The sequence below is a fragment of the Perissodus microlepis genome, chromosome 5, assembly GCF_051167445.1.
Source record: "Perissodus microlepis isolate ML-2025 ecotype Zambia chromosome 5, ASM5116744v1, whole genome shotgun sequence".
Taxonomy (NCBI): Eukaryota; Metazoa; Chordata; class Actinopteri; order Cichliformes; family Cichlidae; genus Perissodus; species Perissodus microlepis.
Window position 1 is genome coordinate 18,711,025 of NC_140465.1, and position 22,204 is coordinate 18,733,228.

Genomic DNA, 22,204 nt, shown 5'->3' on the forward strand with positions numbered 1-22,204 from the left:
TTGGGGCTGAGGACCCACCCTGGTACCACAGACGGTTAGCGGCTACCAGAGCGTCGCTGAGCTGCTGAGGAGGTCGCTGTTCACAGCGGAAGATGGCGACTGTTTGGAGGCTGCAGAGGAATCTTTGGAGCTGATAACGGGGAGGAGGAGGAGAGGAAAGCTTCACACTCAGAGCCCTGAAAAGAATACGTCTTAAACAACGGTACCAGACAAATCTGGCGTAGTCACCGAGTGAAGCTGACAGCGTATAATAAAGAAGGAAACTGACATTACACATAGCCTATGGTTGAGCTAGCGTTAGCAAAGATTATTAGCAGAAGACTGAAGGTTTCGACTAGCTCGTCAGTTAGGAGGGTGGTAACACTAGATAAAGCTGCTGACCTGAGAGGATGTCGTGTCGACAAGACAGCTAAGAAGTGAGCGATTTTATGCTGTTTAAAGCAGAGGTGTTGTCGAGAAAATGCACCTTTTCTTTGACACCGCTAGCCAAAAGGTTCTTTTTCTGTTAGCTAACGTTAGCGTGGATGCTCATGACAAGTTGACTAGCGTTAGCCAAAGCTAGCACAAAATATTTTTTCTTGGTCACAATACGGTACCATTAGCCGGTTGGTTAGTTGGATAAATTGCAGTTTGTAGCAAAAATCAAAGCTCATTTAGCCTTATGAAATATGACGTTACTTCCCCTAATATCGTGAGTTAGCTTTAGGCGATAATTAGCACTAGCTACCCAGTATTGCATTATAATGTGATGGCTAACGACAGCTAATTAGATGTAGCTAATGATATAACTGAAACGTCTGGTGTGGACAGACCAGATACTCAAAGAAAGGACTCCACCTGTTCTAAACAGTGGATATCACACTTAAGGTCGTCAAGCGCTAATTTTATGCTGATTGCAGCTTTGCAGTGTCATTGGGTTTCTTGGCTAGGAGCAGATCTCTTCCAATTTAAAGCCTTCACCCTCTCTGTGTTTAGGCTGAGTGAATCAATCATACAGGCATCTGTAAAATGTGGATTCCAGTAAGAATGTATAGAGCACAATTAAATCTAGTTGATTCAAAATAGTCCCCTTAGCATCAATAGCCTGTCTCCCAATGTCTCAACAGACAATAATGTCCCGTTCCCCTGACAATGAAGATGGAGGAGGACATGTTGCCATGGATACAGAGGATGAAGGTTCAGAGCCTGCTGGGATAACGGAGGAAGTGGAAGCAAAGATGGGGTCCTCTTGTCAAGAAGGGAACATGGACAGTGGTGCCAAAGGAGAAGGGAGGACAATGGTGGAGCTGCCGGAGGAAGTTCTAGAGTATATTCTGTCCTTCCTCTCACCTTACCAGGAGCACAAGACCGCTGCACTCGTTTGTAAGCAGTGGTACCGTCTCATTAAAGGTATGCCGCTCATGTTTGCATAATATTTAATCATAAGGTGGATGCTTGTTTATCTTTGCTTAGAATCTGCTTTCTCCACTTTTTCTGCCTTCTGTTTCTTGAACACTCTCTCTGCTAACTAGGTGTTGCCTATCAGTGTTACCATGGATTTTTGAGAGCTGTCCAGGAGGGTAATATCCAGTGGGAAAGTCGCACATACCCATATCCAGGAACTCCCATCACTCAGCGCTTTTCACACAGTTAGTATATGACCCTTTTACCATGCTTCATGTCAAAAGCATTTTGTCCCACTTATAGGTTGGTGTGTCTATTTCCTACAAGTCAAAATAAAATGCCACTTCATTTTTATGGATCTGAAGCCTCTAAATGTTTGGATGTAATTTAAGGTATGGATCAGATTATAAGTTTAATGTACAGCAATTAAAAAGGGCTTTCAGTCTGTGGTAGATGACTCATGAAAAGAGCAGCATCAGACATTTAATCCACGTATAGACTACTGCTCGTCTTAAAATAGATTATTAGCAACTTCATTTTTTTTCATTTTCTTTCTTCACCAGCTGCATTTGAAGTGAAATGTTCTTTCATCATTTTTGTTTTGAAATCTTAAAATGCTGATTTGTGCTATGTCACTGTCATAATAGGCCACTTGGAGTAATACAAATATAAACCCTTTTAATTACAGTGGTTTAAATGTAGTGTCAGACAAGCTGTTGGTGCCATCTCATAAAGAACAGGATTATCTTTAAAGCATTGTGTGCAGAGACTTTAACTATACACACTGGGTATTTATTCTCTCTTCTTGCGGGTTGCAGGTGCATGTTATTATGACTCAAATCAGTCCATGTATGTGTTTGGGGGTTGCACTCAGAGTAGCTGCAATGCTGCCTTCAATGACCTATGGAGACTTGACCTCAACAGCAAGGAGTGGATCCGCCCTTTGGCCTCAGGTAACAATTTCACAGGCTGGTAAGAACAACACAAATCAGAGTTTGTAACCCCTTTTTACAACTGTTCTGGAAACAAGTAGCTTCTTATGTAAGGGGAGCTGTGTGGGGACAGTTTCCTTGAAAGGTTGAGTTGGCTCTCTGAGAAAAGGCTTGTAGGAAGTGGAGTGAGATAGTATAAAGAGAAAAAGTCAGCAACATCTGGGTGAAAATGTGATTGGGTCAGAATTTCAACCTGGGGAACACAAGCTATGATTTTTAGATACATTTGGGTAGTTACAGTTTGGTTTACCTAGATATCCAACATAGTTGTCTGGTTACTGTTGATTTGGGTGGGTGGAGGACGGGGATAGTTCTCCAACCAGTCTCTAAAGTGCAACCTACCTATTTGATGTATTGCTATGGCAACATAATGGTTCTGCCTTGGTTTAGAGTGTAGTAAACAGTTCAACATGTTTTTAATGGTCATTTAAAGTGTCCCCGCTACAGCACAAAGTTTGACAAAACTGTTAATCCCATCCATGGTGCCAATTTTCTCATAATTACTGCTCCCATAATTCTCGTTATGTTAACATGTTTTTAATCTTAAAACTGATTTTTCATGTTGAGACGCCAGGTAAATTGTTTGGTGGACCACACAGAGGTTTGGATGAGTTTAGGTTACAGATCTGCCTGTTTATATTTATGCTTTATTTTCCTAAATGTAATTATTGTATAATTAATGCTACATCCTTGAGGTATAACATCTCATCTCACGGTTTGGGTCAAACTCCACTCTTTCACAATTTTCTGTCAAAAATCTTTGAAGACCAGTCACCCATATTCAGCAGGACATGCTAGAGAGAACAATAGTCACATGCTTAATAGCAGATTTAATTATACAATGTATGAGTTAAAGCAAAGAGGAAACAGTTTCTGATATGTATGTGTAATTGATGACTTATTTAAAAATCTGGCATACTTATTTTCCAATAATTATTGTATTTATTTCCTTTAAACAGGCTCTTATCCATCTCCTAAAGCTGGAGCGACTCTAGTGATGCACAAAGATCTGTTAGTGCTGTTTGGGGGATGGACTCGCCCCAGCCCTTATCCACTACACCAACCAGAACGTTTTTTTGATGAAATCCACACCTACTCTCCTTCAAAGAACTGGTGAGAAGGAGTGACTGACACATGGTGGCCAAATATGAACTAGTTTAAACATTTCATTATTATTGTCTTCTTTTTCCATATACTTTGTTTTTTCCTCTGTCTCAGGTGGAACTGTATAGTAACGACACATGGACCTCCACCTATGGCAGGCCATTCTTCATCTGTAATAGGAAACAACATGATAGTGTTCGGGGGATCTTTAGGAGCACGTCAGATGTAAGAAGGTTTTATTTGTAATTGACTGCATGAAATTAGAAAGACTAGTCTAAATTTTTGCTTATTTAAACTACAGTGGTGTTAATAGGTTGCCATTGCAAAGGCTTCGCTTGGTTGGTTAACACATGTGAAACAAATTAAATTAGATCTGAAACAATGTGTTGTACAGACTGTGATCTTAGACGGCAGTAATCACTGTTCCCAAGTACAGTAAATCTTCCCACACTCGACTCTCAGGAATTATATTTCAATGTAGATTACTAATCCTTTTAGATTTAGATGTTATGAACAGGGATGTATTACTGAATGAAAATTTCCACTGGTCCTCTTTTGGTTATGACAGGAGTAATGAAGTGTGGGTTCTCGACCTGGAGCAGTGGTCCTGGTCCAAACCGCCCATATCTGGACCATCACCACACCCACGAGGCGGCCAGTCACAAGTAAGGCTTCAGTATTTAAACAGGGATGCATAATCATTTTAACAGCCCTGTGGAAGTTTTGACTTTGACTTGTCTCTTTGTGCATTTACTAAAGGTGCCAGAAAAGTCCATCTATGTTTTATATGTGAAATAAATGATGCTCTTCAAATGTTTATTCATTAGATTGTGATAGACGATCAGACGCTGCTCATCTTGGGAGGATGTGGTGGTCCGAATGCAGTAAGTTTTTATTCTTTCTTTCCAGTTTTAAAACAGGTCCTTGAAACATGAGAACTGATTTGTTTTTTTTCCCTAATCATAGCTTCTTAAAGATGCCTGGCTTCTCCACATGGATGCATTACCTTGGAGGTGGCAGCAGCTGCAGGTGGAAAACGAGGACCATGGAGCCCCAGAGCTGTGGTGTCACCCAGCATGTAGGGTGAGTGTGTGTGACTTAGCCATCAATTAAAGGTGTGTGTTACAAAGCACGTAGGTTGCATGTATAACATACACTGCATAATATTATGGTCACTGATGCAGGTTCTGACAAAGTTGTTAGGATACACAGAGAATCACAGTTTTTGCGCATGGGGCTGTATAGCTGCAGACCAGTCAATGTGTTCATGCTGACCCCTGTCCACCCCTGCCACAAAGAAAAAATGGGTCAGGAATGGTTTGAGGAGCTAAAAGGCGAATTTGAGGTGTTAACTTGCTCCCCAAATTCCCCAGATCTCAATCTGATCGAGCATCTGTTCAATGTGTTGGACAAACATGTCCTACACATGGTGGCCCACCTTACAGCTTACAAGACTTAAAGGATGGGTGTAGTCGAGTGCATGCCTGTGGGTGGGTCAGGGCAAAAGTGGGACCAACACAGTATTAGGCAGGTGGTCATAATGTTATACCTCTGATCGGTGTATGTTTAAGATAATCTATATGGCACTTGGAACATGTTACCTTGTAAGTAATTGGTTAAGGTTGAGACATTTGAAACTGATTTTTTTTTTTTTTTTTTTTTTTTTTGAAAACTCTAAAATAAAACAAACCTTCCCTGGTCAGTTCTGCCTTCATCTTAAGGTACTGTTGTGACCAGGTTAAAAACAAAAAACATAAAGTCACTCTTTGACTTTACCTTCAAAATACCTCCTTAACCCAGTATGTCTCTTTATAGTACACTCCTGAGTTTTGTGAATACTTGTAAACCGTGTTCACTAATGCTTCTTCTTCCCAACTTGTTCTTTTTTACACACAAGGTGGGCCAGTGTGTGGTGGTCTTCTCACAGGCTCCATCTGGGCGGGCACCGCTAAGCCCAAGTCTTAACTCTCGGCCCTCCCCCATAAGTGCCACGCCTGCCCCTCTGGGCCCTGAACCTCCTTCCCTGCGCTCTCAGTCTCCCGTTCGGAGCGGTGCTGCCGGTGTTGTTCTGGGAGCTGTTGAAGAGGCTCCGTGTGTAAATGGCCGATGGGGCACTCTGAGACCTCGGCCTTCAGCGAGAGGTGGTGCCAGAGACGGGAGCCCGTCCTCCTCTCAGCAGCCATCTCCTTCACAAGGCCCAGAAAGCCCTCCTCTTCCTCCCTTAATAAATGGATCCTCCCCTTCCCCGCGGACCAGCCCAGCCCAGGCTGCATCTCCTCCCTCTCGTCCTCACCTGCCTTCCTCCACTGACTATGGATGGGAGTCTCCCCCCTCCGCTGCTCACCATCCTGAGGTCCCCAGCACCAACGGCCTGCATACGCCTCCCTCAGGCTCCCCATGCACCCCACCAGGTGCAGTGTCCCCTGCTGCCTTACGACGAGGGCTGGAGGCAGTGAAAAACAAATCTTCCTCATCTGTACCTTCTTCATCATCATCGTCTTCCCTTCAGACACAGGGGCCTTCTCCTGGAGGTGGAGCAGGTCCTCCAGGAACCCCTCCGTCATCCTCCTCCAGTCCTCCTCAGGTGGCTGGAGCCGATGGACATGCTATCCCGCCTATTGCGAGGCGTCTCGGTCATCATCCGCCGCAGAGCCTGAACGTAGGCAAACCTCTGTACCAGTCTCTCAACTGCAAGCCCATGCAGATGTACGTGCTCGATGTGTCCCGAGCCAAGTCTGCCGGGGTAGTGTCTTGGAGAGTTTATGGGAACGGGACTCCACCTGCAGTCACAGGACCACCGGAGACCAGCCTTCACACTGTGGTACAGGGCAGGGGAGAGCTCATCATCTTTGGGGGCCTCATGGACAAAAAACAGAATGTGAAATACTACCCTAAAACCAACGCCTTGTACTTTGTACGCGCTAAAAGGTAATGCAGCTCCAGACGGGATTGAGAAGATGTTCATCCTGTGACCACACAAGGGAACTGACACACAAGGCCTTTTTCCTGTAGGAAGGATTATGAATAAAGAACATAATCATTGCTAGATGTTTCACTTCAGAAATTCACTATTCCCCCTTCTGCCTACTGCAAGCATTCAAAAGAAAACACTTTAAGTACACTTTGATAAAACCATTTGCTTGAATGAGAATCCTGTGAGTGTGTGAGTATGAGACCACAGTGATGGGAGAAAATTTGATCCTTTTTTTTTTTTTTTTTTTTGTTCCCTAGAAGAACAACCAGAAAATTTTTATTTTTTGTGTCATCATCCTCTGAACTCTTAGAGTACGTCTGGAAGAGCGGACGCTGTTGACAGAAACTGTCTGACTACCTGCTTTTTGTATCACTCTTTAAGCCTGCAATGTTTACATTGAAAACAGTGTGAGTGTGTGTGTGTGTGTGTGTGTGTGTGTGTGTGTGCACGATGGTGGTTAAAAGTTGTTGACTAATGTGTGTGACGGGGGCTACAGTGGATGAGAGATGTGGCACTGTACTATGAATATAGTTAAACAATAAAGGCCTCCATGTCTGCTCAGTGACAGTCTCAAAATTCTTGTTTGTCTTTAAACATTGCTGCTGTTGTAGCTTAAACAAGCTCAGCTTGCAGTCATAATTGTGTTGAAGCTTTCGATCATTTCAGCAGTTGTCATCAAACTGGAGAATAAACTTTGAAGTTACACAAACCTAAGGAAACAGCTGAAACCATTAATGTGAAGTTTAATTTTTTTTTTTTTTCTAATAGTTAAATACTTCTTCACTTTAATTAGAAGTCGAGTCAAAATTAGAATCTTTAACTTTTATTTCCTCTATTGATAGGCAGGCAACAGTAATTCAAATAGCCACTGATTACACGTGATGAATGCACAAACCTTAAAGCAGATGGTCTACAGCAGCATACGACCACACCGAGCATCACTCCCAAGAAGAGGCACAAGTTTGCATGGACTCGCTAAAAATGGACAATAGAAAATTGGGGAAAAAACACTACCTGGCCTGTTGACTGTGGGCTTATGCTGGGACATTAAGATTAGTAGGGCTTTAATTTGGTGCAAACAACATAAAAGCATTAGTCCATCCTACCTGATATCAAAGATGATAAAGGCACCTTGCTTGTACTGGGCTAGAAAAGGGGGTCTAGCCCAGTACAAGCAAGGTGTACTTGATAAAGTGTCTGTTGGGTGCACAAAAAAACATAGTGGTATACATTTCAACATTATGAATTCAGTAGTGGTTTCACATCTAAATAAGGTGGGTTTTATATGCTCAGGATTTTCTACGAGTCTGTTGTGGCCAGTGCGATCCTCTATGCTGTTGCATGCTGGGGGAGCAGGCTGAGGGTAGCAGATGCCAACAGACTCAATAAACTAATCCGTAAGGCCAGTAATGTTGTGGGGATGGAGCTGGACTCCCTCAAGGTGGTGTCGGAGAGGCGGATGTTGTCCAAAATAAAGACAATGTTGGATAACACCTCCCACCCACTCTATGACATGCTGGTCAGTCACAGGAGCACGTTCAGTGAGAGACTGAGATTACCGAAAAGCACCACTGAACGACACAGGAAATCTTTCCTGCCTGTGGCCATCTCCCTGTACAACGCATCCACTTAACACACTGGTTACTGCTACAACTACACGTTTCTTTTCCAGCTATTTATTAATGAGTGACTTATGTATATATATATATATGTATATATTGTACTATTCTTAGCGTATTGTCTGTCTTGTCTTAATGTTGGTTTATAATGGAGCACTGTAACAAAAAATAATTTCCCCCAGGGATCAATAAAGTATTCTGATTCTGATACACATGTTTCTTTTTCAGCTATTTATTAATAAGTGACTTTATGTATATATGTATATATATATATGTGTGTGTGTATATATTGTACTATTCTTAGTTAGCGTATTGTCTGTCTTGTTAATGTTTGTTTATAATGGAGCACTGTAACAAAAAAAGAATTTCCCCCAGGGATCAATAAAGTATTCTGATTCTGATATCACAACCTCTAAATTATAGCCCTTCTTAGCCTTTATAATAAGAAGCCTGCTGCTCTCTGACTGCTACATAAACTAATGTAAACAAAAGGTCCAAAAATTACTAAAGGTGGCAGGTGGTTCATTAAGATGAACAGGGAACTTGGATCCACCTCAGGTGTCAGATCTGAACTTTACAAAAAGGCGGCCTCTAGTGGCTGAGTTTTTGTCATACAGCACAAAAAAGTCGGCAAATAATTGATTTAAAACTTTCTCCAATTAGCACTTACGGCTCATTTTCTTTTCTTTTTCAGAGGGTTCGTCAATTTTAAAGCGATCAACCACATCAGTTTTCCTCTACTGAATAAATCTGAATACTGAAAAACTTTCTAAAACAAATAAAAAGATAAATATAAGATGGAAGAAGCGCAAAAGTAAAAGCAGTGCATATGTCCCTTTGTTTTGCTTCCAAGATTATCCATGCGGTCTTTAGCAGCTTAACCTTGTTTTGATAGCTCACACACAGCATTTGCTCTCCCGGGCCTCAGACGCTTCACCTCTCCCTCTCTCTGACCAACAATAACCTTTTACCCAGAGAGCTCCTATAGGACCAGAGCAGGGGCAGTTTCACAGCACAGCCAACCCATTCGTGCGCACTCAGGGAAATGGTGAGGTGGCACAAAGGCCTGAAACGTTATTGGCTCTGACCAGAATCAGAAGGAGGGGACTGTGACAATGAATGTGCTGAGATACATGTTTACAAGAATGGAGCAGAGAGGAAGAATGGAGCTGCACGGGATCAATGAAAACTGTGAGTGTCATTATCAACTAAAATTTTTATAACCACAGAAAAAGACTCTCAGAAAGTTTTATATTTCCACGTGGCTGTCTCTGATACTTGTTCTGAGCATTTTTGTGTGCTTGTATGTTTTATGAATGTCAGATTATCTGGTGTGTTTACGCTTAAATCTGTTTCTGGGTCAGTTGTAGTATTGAATGAATGAACTTCAGTGTGCCGAAAGCTCCCAGAGTCAAAGAACAAGAGAGAGGCTTTTACAATGTTTGTCCTGCAAGGAGGAACCTAAATATATCTGACAGCTTTTTCTTTCCTGGAAAAAAAAAAGGAGAGTCACTCTCCTGACTTGCAAGGCTGGATTTGGGTGTCATACCTAAAGCTTGCTTAAAATGTTTGCATGATCTCTTGCAGATGGTGCCTCATTAGAACAGAATGACGGTGAAGAAAGTTAATGAAAGTGAGTCCAGGAGGACACTGTGAGCCTGCGAGTCACAGGACGAACTTATAAAGCAGATGTTAAATGAGTAATCGCAGGAGTCGGTAGCTTCTGTCTATGACTTTACTGTACTCTACCAAGTATTTTCCCTGCTCCTATCACACTGAGGCAAGGGGAGGAAAGCCATCATGAGTACTGTTAAGGCAAACTGTGAAGATCACTTCTCAGCGATGAGTAGCACTCAGCTGCTGAACACTTCGCCCGAAGAGTCTGTGTTTGCTCCACAGCCTTCCCAGAGGATTTCACCCACCGTGTTGACGGTCCCCTGTGGGGTCTTTGGCCCCTTGCCGCCGCCTCCTGCAGTCTGGCCTCCACTAGACTTCGCCCTGGGCGCTCTTGCCTGCTGCGCAGCCTGTGTGTTCACCAATCCTCTGGAGGTGGTGAAAACCCGTCTGCAGCTACAGGGGGAGCTTTGTGCTCGGGGATCCTACCAGAGACACTACCGCGGGGTCCTGCAGGCGCTCTGGGTGGTGGGCCGCACGGATGGGCTACGGGGCCTGCAGAAGGGGCTCTCAGCCGGGCTCATCTACCAGGGTGTGATGAACGGCGTGAGGCTGGGCTCGTACTCCTACTGTGAAGCTCTGGGGATCACCTCTTTCCATGGGGGGAGTCTGCTGTCAGGGGCAGGTGCTGGAGCTCTGGGTGCCTTCATAGCTTCTCCTGCCTATCTGGTAAGTTTATTAAAGTTTCTCCTTTTTATAGTTTCTTCTATAGTCATTGTTTCCAGAGGAAGGTATTTCAATAAAACATGAAGCTCCATAGAGATAAACTCCTTTAGTGGTCTGCCACTGATTTGGCTTTTGTGCATCATTAAAATTAATTTAAAATATCTGCTTTTTTTTGGTTAAGTTTTTTTTGTGACTCTTTTAATTCAAATGAAGTGTCTACCTGTGAGCATCCCCATTACAATATGTATTAATGTAAATGAATTGACTTTTTAGGATCTTTTGCATTAATGATTTTTTAAGACAAATCTGTACAGTCTCAACATATGAAAAGAAAAGGCCAAATCCATCCATCCAATGCTGAGGTGGTCTGGGCATCTGACGCCAAATATGAGAGAATTAAGAGAAGAAACAGTCATGTTTGCTTCATGTGTGGCACTTTCTTAAATCCTTTTTATTCAGTCATCTGATATTTTTTCCAGAAAGGTCTTTTTATTCAAAGTGACTGAAAACAGTGTGTTCTAATCACGTTAAAGCAGAAGTAACAGAAGTATTAGATCTCCCACTAGATGTGTGGCCTGGATGACAAACTCTCAGGAACTAACTAGGTCACTCATTGTTAAACTGCAGCAAAACAACAACAACACACTTCTAAACTTGTATCACAGTGTAACACAAAGGATTTTCCATAAACACGAGTAATATGTTACAACAGGATATTTCTCTCTTTTTTTGATATTCAACAGTTCTTATTCATTATTAGCACAAAGCCAAAACAAAACAAACAAAAAACGAACAGAATCACATACATTGCAAATGTATGTAATGATTTTAAATTACATATATGAGGAGAGAGACAAATATTTACCATCTACTCGCCCATAGATTTAAAAAAGAAGAGACAAAAGTGAACTCCCATCCTTTGTGCTCACTTCCTAATTACACAACAGGATATTTCTACATTAAAGGAATAGTCACATTCAACATTCAAATACATCATGGTCTGTATGTGTAGATGTGGTTCAGATGACCGAGTGAAGTTCAAACTGATCCTCAGCATTGGGAAGAAAAGTGATTTACATGACTTTGAATGTTGTTATTGGTGTCAGACGAGCTGGTCTGAGTACTGCTGATCTGTTGGGATTTTCCCACATAGCCATCTTTTGACTTTAAAATGAATGGTCTGAAAAAGAAATATCCAGTGAGCTGTAGTTCTCTGTGTGAAAATGGAGACCGGTTTCAGCTGAAAGGAAGGCAACAATAGCTCAAATAACCACCTTTTAAACCCAAAATATGCACAAGAGCATCTCTGGGGATACAATTCACACAAGTTTATCAAAACTGAATCACAAAAGACTGAAAAAACATTGCCTTGTCTTTGAGACTGCATTTCTGCTGCAATGTTCAGATGGTAGGGTCAGAATTTAATGCAAACAACATGAAAGCGTGGATTCATCCTACCTGGTGGTGATGTAACAGTGTGGAGGATATACCAACAGGGCATCATTTAAACACCACAGCCTGCCTGCATGTTGTTGCTTCTCTTGTCCATCCCTTTATGACCACAGTGTACACATGTTCTTATGCCTGCTTCCTGCAGTGCAAGAAGCAAGAATGAAGACAAAACAGGTTTGCAGCCCAGTACTAGCAAGGTGTACTTGAAGTGGCTAGTAAGTCTATATTGGAGCAATTTTCAGTTGCTGTAAAAATTGTTTATTCGAAGAAAATTCTAGGAGCTCGCATTTGAAATGATGTGAAATTCTTCCAAAGTTATTGTTTTTCCAGTATTTCCAGTATAAAATCTGCCCCCACCCTCCACCCTTTGTTTCCTTCCTGAACGTCTGCAGCAGAATAATTATACAACTAGGGAATTGTGTTCCAAAAAGACTAACTTTGGAAATTCCCCTGAAATCGTGTGGTGGAATCTGGTTAGTGAGAGACCAGCAACGCTTTCAGACTAACTTGACAAAATGTGACTAAATGGAAAGTTAAAGAGGGGGAAAATAAATTACAGTGGCTTAATGAAAGGACAGTAAAATGAAATGAACTTGAAAGAAAAGAAAAGCTAAAATACAAACCCGACATCTGTCTGCGTTTGAACTGAAGGGCAAAGAAAGAGACCCCAGACCATTTTCAAAGACACCTCAAAGGTCTTCAAGCTGTTTTTGCCCAGTGTTTGCTAGATCACATAGATGTTTGGCGTAAAGTCATAGATCTAGGTTATTTAGAAAGTCTTCAAAACGCAGTATGATCTCCAGTTTATATCAGAGTGTGCATTTTGTTAGCAGTCCGTCTACATGCTCTCCAAAAAACATCACTTTCACACCAGTGTCAAACTTCACCATCACTCGATTTATGTCCTCTGCATTTCTACAACTGTACCACTCTTTTTGTTGTTTTTCTGCCTCAGCTGCCAGTCAATACATCCAAGTCCATCTAAGCTTTCTGGACAGTCATGGAAAGACTATACTGTCTGATGATGTATTTATATCACGGTCACTAAATATATCCTGAATGTTTTTCTTTCCGCCTGCTGCTGCCAAACCTATACAGTATGTTGTGGGTCCTTCTGTGTGCTGCTGGCAGGCAGTAAAGGTTATTTTACTGACACCATATCTGATGTCAAGAAGGAAACGATGAGTCTTCTTCTCCTTTTTTATTTAGGTGTTTTTGTTTTACATGAAATGCGTCATGATTTCACAAGAAGAAGAAAAACTTCCTTTACAAGGAAAGTGCGAATGAATCACCGAATCCTGTATTTGACCAGCTCCTGACGATCTGCACGTTGTGTAACTCCTTCCTGTGAATATTAGCAGGGTTATCGGTTATCCTCACACAACTCATTCTAACAAATGACATGGTGACAAGTCTGGTGCTCTGTGCACTTTGAACTCTGTTTCAGCAAAGCATTAAGTGAAGCTCGCTGCTGAACACTAGCCATAAGCCTGAATGCATTTTAAAACTTGCTTGCTGTGTTTTCTTCATAGGTGAAAACCCATCTGCAGGCTCAGACTGTGGCAGCCATTGCAGTAGGTCACCAGCATAACCACCTGGTAAGACGGACACATTTCACATAAAACACAAGAATAGCTTACCAGCTGTTTCAATGTTTAAAGATGTCAGTACAGGTGTATTAAAGTACAATAACTGGCCAGGATGGTGTAAACTATGTGCTATAGTATAATAATTGTGTATTTTTTTTATTTTATCAGGTGTTAATTTGGTAATTAAAATTTGAAGCCCATAACACTCCCATTAATATGACATACCAAGATAGAAAGCTGATAATGAAAACGTTAATTGTTGGCACCTGAGGAGAAAATGGTCATTATAAACACTGCGTATCAATAACATTATGTACCTGTGTTTTCAACAAAAAATGGATACAACTTGTATTTGACGTGTATTTAATATTTTTCTCTAAAATGCAGTGTGGTGAGAGTATAAAACTAAAAGTATAAGTTAAATTATAGAGAAGCACAGTAAAACTGCAGACGCATGGTGTTTAAACAGTACGTGTCTGCCCTTTAACCATCAGATCATATAATCTGCCCGGCCAAAAGAAAAAGGCTCCACCTATATTTACTTAAGCAAACCAAAAAGAGCCTTCCACTGGATATTTACTGCAATAATTAATATGGCTTAGCTGGATACAGGTTATTTAAACCTAACTGATGTAGTGAGCCGCTTCTCATTTCTCAAACAACCATATCAGAAGACGCATCATGTGGTTGTGGAAAAGATGGGTTAAATTATTTGCCTTCATCAAGCAAAGACAACTAAGGCGATTACTGAAACTACCAAAACCAGGATAAGAGCTGTCCGAAATGCCAGACCTAGCAAATTAAAACTAAAATATGCTAATTGATATTAATTTTTTTATTATTATTCAGAAGGTTCATTAAACACTCAATTTTCGAAAAAAAAAAAAAAAAAAAAAGCCATGCAATTTCAGGCAGTTATTTCCTGGTTCAGGCTGTAAAGGGGCTGAAAGGACCTGGGAGGATAGTGATGAATCATCATCAAAAAAGGAAGAAATGTGGTTGGAAAAAAGTGATCGTGATTGGAGATCCTTTAAACATCTGGTAAAATCAGATCATAAAAAAATCATCAGCACAAGTCATGGATATGTCTAACACTGAAAGTAAGTACATTTGCAAACACACATGATGTGAAGCAAACTCGGTGGACTAAAAACAAATCGCTGAATCTTTTTAAGGCTTATCAGAATCAGAAAGGGTTTTATTGCCAAATGTTGAGCAGGTTTACAACATTAGGAAATTGCTGCGGTACTTAGTGCAAACATACTGTCAGACAACGCTTAAATAAACATAAAAATTAAAATTAAAAGTGCTAAGAGTGCTCTCCGGGAAAAAAAGGCAGGAACAATAGAAACAGATCGTGTGGTCTGAAGAGTCCAGATTTATCCTCTTCCCCAGTGATGTCTCCATCAACGTAAGAAGAGAGGCGGATGAAGTGATGCACCCATCATGCCTGCTCAGGGCCTGCTGCAAGAACCTGCAGGGGCAGTGTTATAATCTGCAGATGCTTCAGCTGGTCAGGTCTACACCAGTGATATGTGCCCAAAGAATGAGGTCACCTGAATATACTGAATGGCCAGGTTCAGCCATCAGTGGCATGTCCTGTATTCCAAGTTGGCAATGCCAGGATTGATCAGGCTCCAACTGAAAAGCGTATCAAAAACAGTGCCAAAGTGAATGCATTATCAAAGGTTAATAAATACAGCTCCATACATACATGTGTATGTTCAAATTTGCAGCTAATTCCTCCTGAAATCAGCTGCAGAATTAACAAAAACGGAAAGAGATGGTCTGACTTAATGTATTCAAGGCAAATTTAAATGGGTTGCATGAAGTTATTTCAGGCTGCCTGAATGTTTTGCCTGAATATTATTACCTTTATTTCTGGCTTTAGACAAATACTTTTACTAAGGTATTCGTTTTCGCAAATTCTTGTTCACAAATTTTAGTAAAAGTGTCATGTTTTGGCTGTGTGCAGGCAGGAGAAGGACCCAAACGCAAAACTTACCACACAGGAATTAAACTCAAAAAGCTGCTTTATTGCAGAATGGCACAATAAACTAAACTAAACTAAACTAAACTAAACTAAACTAAACTAAACTAAACTAAACTAAACTAAACTAAACTAAACTAAACTAAACTAAACTAAACTAAACTGGGACATGGATGGATAACTAACACACAGGGAAGCACAGCCATGAGGGAGACTACGCCACTGACAAAGAGAAACAGGGCTTAAATACACTGAGGGATAACGAGGGAATGAGACACAGAAGGAGAGCACAGCTGGGAGTAATCAGGCTGGACGAGACAAGGGAAGCAAAACTAGAAACACTGACATGAGACACGGACCTTCAAAGTAAAACAGGAAACACACTGACTGAACTCCAGACATGTAAACTTAACAGGGACTGGGGAGACAGAACATTGGAACCTGAAACATGGTACAGAAAGGCACAGTAGACAACATGGAACACAGTGAAGCCATATTACAAAACTTAAGAACTAAAGTTATGATAACCATAACTGAAACCTAGGGAAATAACAAAGACAGTACAGCAAAGGACTCAAAACATAAACCATAATAGAAAAAACACAAGAACTCAAAAAGCTGGGTCAGAAAGACCCAGAACCGTGACAAAAAGAGATTTTAAATAAAGAATAAACTTACAGAAATATTATTTCTTTTTTCCTGTAAAAACCTGACTTGTTACCCTCTTATTCTAGTGTACCTACCTTTGAATATTTGTAGGTAAATGCAATTTAAATCCCATTTAATTACAGGGGAATTACACCCTTAGTTGCAAGCTGTGTTATAAAGTGTTACCTGGTTTTGAGTGTTATTATCTGTAGCCTCTACTCACCAGTGCCTTTGTTTTCCTCTATTTCAGGGAGTGTCTGATGCCTTTGTTACCATCTATCGAAAAGAAGGTTTAATTGGTCTTTGGAGGGGTGTGAATGGGGCTGTGCCTAGAGTCATGGTGGGATCAGCTGCTCAGCTGGCAACCTTCACCTCAGCTAAGGAATGGGTGTCACATTCTCAGGTAATGTTATCTAAACAGCCAAAGGTTTTATGTCATATGTGACCAAGCTGCTGCCATGTGTTGAAAGTCGGATCATCTTTCTTTGTGTCCTTTCAGTGGTTCAGTCCAAACAGCTGGCTTGCAGTCTTGATGGCAGCTGCAGTCAGTGGAGTTGCTGTGGCCATTACCATGACACCATTTGATGTCATTAGTACTCGGCTCTACAACCAGCCAGTGGATGAGTTGCGTAAGGTGAGTCTGTCTTCAACACAGTTGTCCTCATTCTCATTAGTTTCACAATCTAAAAAAAAGCATACTGTCATTAAAAAAAGCAATATGAAATCATTTCATTTATATTATATATTTGTATTGACCTTTATCATCTAATTTATATACTTTTATAGATATATTATTTCATTTTTTTTTTTTATATTAGGTATGTATTTAAGGAGAAACTGCCTTTGAATCTTATTGTGTTGTGTAGAGTGACTATAAAGGAACTCAGTTTATTTCAGTTCACGAAAGACTTGCTGTGTTTTTTTACATCTGTTTTGTAGGGGCGTCTGTATCATGGATTTTCAGACTGCATGCTGAAGGTGTGCAAAGCGGAGGGCCTGCTGGGTTTGTATAAAGGCATGGGCCCCGTGTTCCTGCGACTGGCCCCGCACACGGTGCTAAGCATGCTGTTCTGGGATCTGATGAGGCAACAAGCAGTGAAGGATAAGTAGAGCTGAAGCACCCATACTTGCACACTGAAAGCACAACTGGGCTCTGCTACAGCTGTTAGAGTGCTCTCTCAGTTAATGAAGCACTGAATTTAAAGCAACTGTGTGACATTTTGGGAAGTAAACTTATTTACTTTTCTTTCCAAGAGTGAAATGAGATGGTTCATGGACGTTTTTATGGTTAATATGAAGCTAGCATCTGGTTAACTTATCTTAGCATAAAAACAGCTAGTTTAGCTCTGGGCAAAGTTAATAAAATAGTAAATGGTAACTCCTTAGAAGCATAATAATTGCATATAAAATAACAAACTGTTGTTTCAACACTTTTTATTAAACACGCAGACCTAATATAAAATGCTGGTAAACTTTAGAGGTACTGATAGCTGCTGGTAGCTCTGACAAGCTAGCTGTTGCCTTTCATTTTTAGTCTTTATGCTAAGCTAAGCACATGCCTGCTGGCTGTGGCTTTATATTTAACCAACAGACACTGGGTGCCATATCAAACATCTCATCTTACTCTTTTCCAGAAAGAAACATGAACAAAATGTCAAACTATTGCTTTAAGTACAAGCTTTTCTCTCCCATCTAGCACAGAAAATGAACACTTGAAACACTTAATCAAGACTGGCATGTTATGCACATACTGGAAGACATCTTTCTCTAAAAATATGTCTCAAGTGTATACATTTTTTGATCAGGGTTTTTTTATACCTCAAGCTTAAGTCTCGCAGGAATTTGCTTGTTAACTCATCAGTGTGTGAGTGCGGTCAACCTGAAGAACAAGTCATCATCATTAAAGCAAACAATTGTTTGCCATGTTTATTACACTGTCTAGATGCCTTGTCTGTTGTATTTAAAAAAAACAACCTGATGGGATTTTCTTTTTTTTTAAATTCACTGACTTGAACTGATGTAACTAAAGCCAAGAATGACATTTGTAATTTCAATTTTGTATGTGCAGAAATTTAACCTACTGGTACTTAAAACTTTAAAAGCAATGAACAGTCCTAATAAAGATTTTTTGTAAGAAACCTGTCTGGTTTGTTTTTGTTCTCTGGATAGGTGGTGAATCTTTTGAATACACTGCTTTAAAACCATTGTAATCTGTGGTGTTTTCTGTTTCTTTGAAATGATTTAATTGACTGGGGTTAAAGGTTTCTTCTTGAGAGGATTTGAAACCCCTTTCATCAAGAACTGATTAGACTAAAAGCTGTAGCCATATCACGTTTCACCTTTGTACCTTTGGGTGGATGGAGCTTACTAAAACCTGATCAGCTCGAAGAAATAAGGGCAAAGTCATTCATTTGTAGCACCACTTTGAGTGTTATTGCTGAAACGTCACAAGAACATCATAAAGATGTTTCTCTCCTTGATCCTGGGAACCACTGGATGGACACCTTTTGATTCAAAACCATTTGACTGCTTTCTTCAAGGTCTGATAACATGTTTTCTCTGATTATGGTTAAATTCTCAGCACTCTTCAATGTCATGTCTCCTCTTTACTGGCTTATTTTTGGTTGTGTTTTTTTAAAGGGCTCGTAGGTGCATGTGGAATATCAGTGCTGTACAACCTGCTGAGAGTCTACAATTTTGTTCAAAATTCCAAGTGAGTTCACCCTTTGAGAGGAAAAAGGGAAAGCATGGCTTGATTTTCAAGAGCGTTGGAGTTATTCTATTTTGTCTGCACACAGTGATTCTGACTCTGGAAATGGAAGCAAACCCAGGTCATCCTCACTGGGCACGTCTCTGAGAGGGAACTGGAGATCAGCCCTCCAGTTCTGGATTCTGACTGTCCTCCTCTCTCTGATGGGCTCGAGGGTTTTCTCCCTGATAGTGCTGGAGTTTTCCCTCAGGGCTGTTTCTACCTGGGCGTCAGCTGGAATGGTGAGCTCCTCCTTAACAAATACTGCAGCTATATTTATGCATTGTTTTATGCTTGTATGTATCTGCTTTAGAGTGTTCTTTCATTACACATTTCTAATCCACGTCTCGTAACGCAGGATGCCAGTGGCAGAGGTCTAGACATGATCCTAATCCAGAGCCAGTTCTCCCTGGGTTGTAGCCTCACCGGCACTCTGATCTTCCTCCAACAGGGGGCTCCACACAGCTCCCTCAGCTTATTTCTGGCAGCTGCTCTCAGCTGGAAACTGGCAAGCTTGAGCCACAGTCTGTGGATCCATGTGGCCAGACTCTACCCGCTGCACAGCACTAAACATTACTGTGGGAAGTGCATCACTCTTCTAACCTCCGGACACACCATACTGGCTTCGCTGCAAAGAGCGGTTGTCTTGGCTTTTGCTGTAGCAAGTGTTGCTTCCACCGCTACGGTTTATGACCACTTCCTGTCCCAGAAGGATGCTATGAAGTTCTGGACTCTGCTGACGCTCTGTTACATTATGTTGCTCGTGTATATTCAAGGTGATGGTCAGTACTGCTGAGAGTGGAACTTAATTAATCCTCAGAGAGGAAAGTACCCACGCAGTGTTAAGTAATAATAAAAATATTTAAATAGATTTAAATAATATTATATGGATTTAAGAAATAAAAGTAGACCATAAGCAATGAAATGAAGCCCTATAAATGTAAAAAGCAACATATATGAATTAAAAACTTAGAATTGATGGCAAAAACACAGCCTTTAAAATCAGTAAGCACAAGGCCAAGGCTTTTTGGGATCATTGTGTAACTTTTCTGTCTGTACTTGCAGAGGATGAGTATCGGCAGACAGGCACAGCGGCCCTCCTGCACTCTGTAGTTATGCGGCTGGGAGCCTTGCTGGTCCTCATGCTTGCAATGGGATACTGGTCTGATGTGTTTCAAATCCTCATCGCGTTTCTGGGAGAAGCAGTCTGTCTGTTGCCTTCTCGGGATCTTCTGCAGGCTTTGCTGAAGGTCTGGTCTTTGCCTCGTTATGTTTTAGTTGCTGTAGTTGTGAAAATAACGTGACAGGAGGTTGAATTCTCATGTTTCCTTTTCAGGAAGAAAAAGAGGAATCAAGCTTGAGCAGATGTGACGAGCGCTCCAGTCACAAAGGAACCACAATTAAAACATCACGTGGCAGATAACGGTGCACTCAAACTCCACCACAATGATTATCATTGACTGTCTCACCTGTAAAGATGCACTATTACTTTGTGTTGTAAAATAATATTGTGCTTAACCCTCTGAGTCTGATCAAAATCACTACCCTTTCAGCTTGTTCGTGGCCAAAAGTGGCCACCTACAGATTAGGTCTGTAATTTTTATTATTTTTGTTTTTTTGCCATTTTTTCTGCATAAAGCTTTTAAGCAACTTCAGTTCTTTCCATAAATATAAAATAATTATAACTTTTTTATTTTTTAACCCTTTAAACACCAGTTTGTTTGTCCACTGCACCAGCTGGACGACAACCTCAAATCTCGCAATTTTATATAATTGCATTGCTACTGAAATTTCTTGTATTATTAATAGTAGAGTCTGGGGCATATAATTGATTCACATCAACATTGATTATAATGCATTGTTATTTTAGTGCAGAGAGAGCAAAAACATAAAAACTCCCTCTCAGACTGTTCGTGGCCAAAAATGGCCACCCCTTGTTTACATTTACAAAATGCTATAAAATTCATATATATTAAGAAAAATGTCCAGTTTTTTTTACATGATTTTTTAGATTAGCATCAGGGCTGTTCATGAAAATCAAAATTTCATTAAAATTCTGAAATTTAACCCTTTAAATACCAGTTAGAGCACATAATCATAACAACTCATAAATAGAGAAAATCATAAAATCCCAGTTTTTTTTCTAAATAATACATGCCATCTGATTTATTTGCTAACCATGATGAAGGTTAGATGCATAGCAATAATTAACAGCATCAATGACATTTATGCAACATTGTTTTTTTCTGCAGTGGCAGAAAAACAAAAAAACTCCCTCTCAGACTGTTCGTGGCCAAAAATGGCCACCCCTTGTTTACATTTACAGAATACTATAAAATTATTATATATTAAAACATTTTTCTACTTAGACCAACTTCATTTTTTAAATGAAAACCAGTCCTAGTCATGAAAACCAAAATATAATTCAAAATTAGAAATTATACCCTTTGAATACCAGTCAAATGATATGTTACTACTATGTTTTTTGGGGAGAAATAGCAATAAAGTTCAAATTTTTTCAGCAGTTGAATGACGAAACCTTTTTTTTTTTTTTTTTTTAATCATTGCAGGTCAGTGCCAGTAACAAAAATAATTATTATTAATATTAATATTTTGTATTATTCCTGTGAGTAATGACCCCAATAAAAGAAACTCCCACTTTGTTAGTCATGCCAAAAACGGCCTTTTATTGCTTGTTTGTACAAAATACATCCTCTTTGTGTGTGTGTGTGCGTGTGTGTGTGTGTGTGTGTGTGTGTGTGTGTGTGTGTGTGTGTGTGTGTGTGTGTGTGTGTGTGTGTGCGCGCGCGCACTCAGGGAAGGCAGGACACACAAACCACAGCAGAGTGATCTTTGCAGACACTCTTTCCACAGCTGGAGCAAGTGGTTGCCGTTCTTCTTCTGTTTATACACAGTTCGCACCTTTTCCTCATTTTGTTGATGGGCTGTGGGTCATACTCTGATTCTGATTCTGACTGCTGTATCTCAGCAACAATAGCAGCGGCTGCTTTTGAGCGTGGGGCACAAGGCCGTCTTGCAATTTCTGGAGTCACCAGCATGTGGCCCAGCTCCTCCAGGAACACCCTTCGTTGGTGGGTCTTGGTGGACTCCCACTCAGGATTCACTGCTTTCCACAGGACAAAGGCATTGTATGCTGAGATGTCCAGAAGATTGTAGAACAGAGCCAGTGGCCAGCGACCGGTTTTCCTCCGACAACTGTAGGTGCCAACAACCTTGTCTAGGTTATCCACTCCACCTTTACACCTATTGTAATCAAGGATTGCTGCTGGCTTCTTCTTTTCCCCATCACTGACTGCTGGTTCCCTATGCTTTGTGCTCAAAAGAAGCACATTCTTCCCTCGCT

At 40.7% G+C, this 22,204-nt stretch overlaps 3 protein-coding genes and 1 long non-coding RNA gene across 6 annotated transcripts; 3 read left to right on the forward strand and 1 right to left on the reverse strand.

Moving 5' to 3' along the window:
- Positions 1-7,016, forward strand: fbxo42 (F-box protein 42). Of its 3 annotated transcripts, XM_084928490.1 has the most exons (11): positions 1-202; positions 1,107-1,389; positions 1,512-1,628; positions 2,202-2,336; positions 3,335-3,488; positions 3,594-3,704; positions 4,048-4,144; positions 4,307-4,363; positions 4,446-4,562; positions 5,377-6,407; positions 6,711-7,016. In XM_084928490.1, the coding sequence occupies exons 2-11, from the start codon at positions 1,113-1,115 to the stop codon at positions 6,790-6,792; spliced, it is 2,178 nt and encodes a 725-aa protein (XP_084784616.1). In that variant the 5' UTR covers positions 1-202; positions 1,107-1,112; the 3' UTR covers positions 6,793-7,016. The 3 variants fall into 3 exon arrangements, with proteins under 3 accessions (XP_084784616.1, XP_084784613.1, XP_084784615.1); XM_084928487.1 differs by having other exon boundaries at positions 2-202; positions 5,377-6,719; XM_084928489.1 differs by lacking the exon at positions 1-202 and adding an exon at positions 209-416 and having other exon boundaries at positions 5,377-6,719.
- A 2,140-nt stretch (positions 7,017-9,156) lies between these two features.
- On the forward strand, positions 9,157-18,229 carry slc25a34 (solute carrier family 25 member 34). Its single transcript, XM_084928491.1, has 6 exons — positions 9,157-9,263; positions 9,660-10,415; positions 13,397-13,462; positions 16,342-16,494; positions 16,591-16,725; positions 17,031-18,229. Exons 2-6 carry the CDS (start codon positions 9,873-9,875, stop codon positions 17,199-17,201), a joined length of 1,068 nt encoding a protein of 355 aa, XP_084784617.1. The 5' UTR covers positions 9,157-9,263; positions 9,660-9,872; the 3' UTR covers positions 17,202-18,229.
- On the reverse strand, positions 10,841-12,135 carry LOC146387128 (uncharacterized). Its single transcript, XR_014800263.1, has 2 exons — positions 11,871-12,135; positions 10,841-11,592 (listed from the first exon to the last, which is right to left on the reverse strand). It is a non-coding gene; the product is annotated as an uncharacterized LOC146387128 (long non-coding RNA).
- Positions 18,230-18,351: 122 nt separating the features above from the next.
- Positions 18,352-20,491, forward strand: LOC146387129 (transmembrane protein 82-like). The gene is made up of 6 exons (XM_084928492.1): positions 18,352-18,631; positions 18,732-18,804; positions 18,890-19,082; positions 19,199-19,622; positions 19,906-20,090; positions 20,177-20,491. The coding sequence occupies exons 1-6, from the start codon at positions 18,556-18,558 to the stop codon at positions 20,261-20,263; spliced, it is 1,038 nt and encodes a 345-aa protein (XP_084784618.1). The 5' UTR covers positions 18,352-18,555; the 3' UTR covers positions 20,264-20,491.
- Positions 20,492-22,204: the final 1,713 nt, after the last annotated feature.

Bases quoted from the DNA above. Each gene is read 5' to 3' on its own strand.
- slc25a34 (XM_084928491.1), top strand. From the start codon at position 9,873: ATGAGTACTGTTAAGGCAAACTGTGAAGATCACTTCTCAGCGATGAGT. The intron at 16,495-16,590 runs GTAATGTTATCT...GTGTCCTTTCAG, and splicing joins AATGGGTGTCACATTCTCAG to TGGTTCAGTCCAAACAGCTG. The intron at 16,726-17,030 runs GTGAGTCTGTCT...TCTGTTTTGTAG, and splicing joins CAGTGGATGAGTTGCGTAAG to GGGCGTCTGTATCATGGATT.
- fbxo42 (XM_084928490.1), top strand. From the start codon at position 1,113: ATGTCCCGTTCCCCTGACAATGAAGATGGAGGAGGACATGTTGCCATG. The intron at 3,489-3,593 runs GTGAGAAGGAGT...CCTCTGTCTCAG, and splicing joins TACTCTCCTTCAAAGAACTG to GTGGAACTGTATAGTAACGA. The intron at 6,408-6,710 runs GTAATGCAGCTC...TTTGTTCCCTAG, and splicing joins TACTTTGTACGCGCTAAAAG to AAGAACAACCAGAAAATTTT.
- LOC146387129 (XM_084928492.1), top strand. From the start codon at position 18,556: ATGTTTCTCTCCTTGATCCTGGGAACCACTGGATGGACACCTTTTGAT. The intron at 18,632-18,731 runs GTCTGATAACAT...GTTTTTTTAAAG, and splicing joins ATTTGACTGCTTTCTTCAAG to GGCTCGTAGGTGCATGTGGA. The intron at 19,083-19,198 runs GTGAGCTCCTCC...CTCGTAACGCAG, and splicing joins CCTGGGCGTCAGCTGGAATG to GATGCCAGTGGCAGAGGTCT.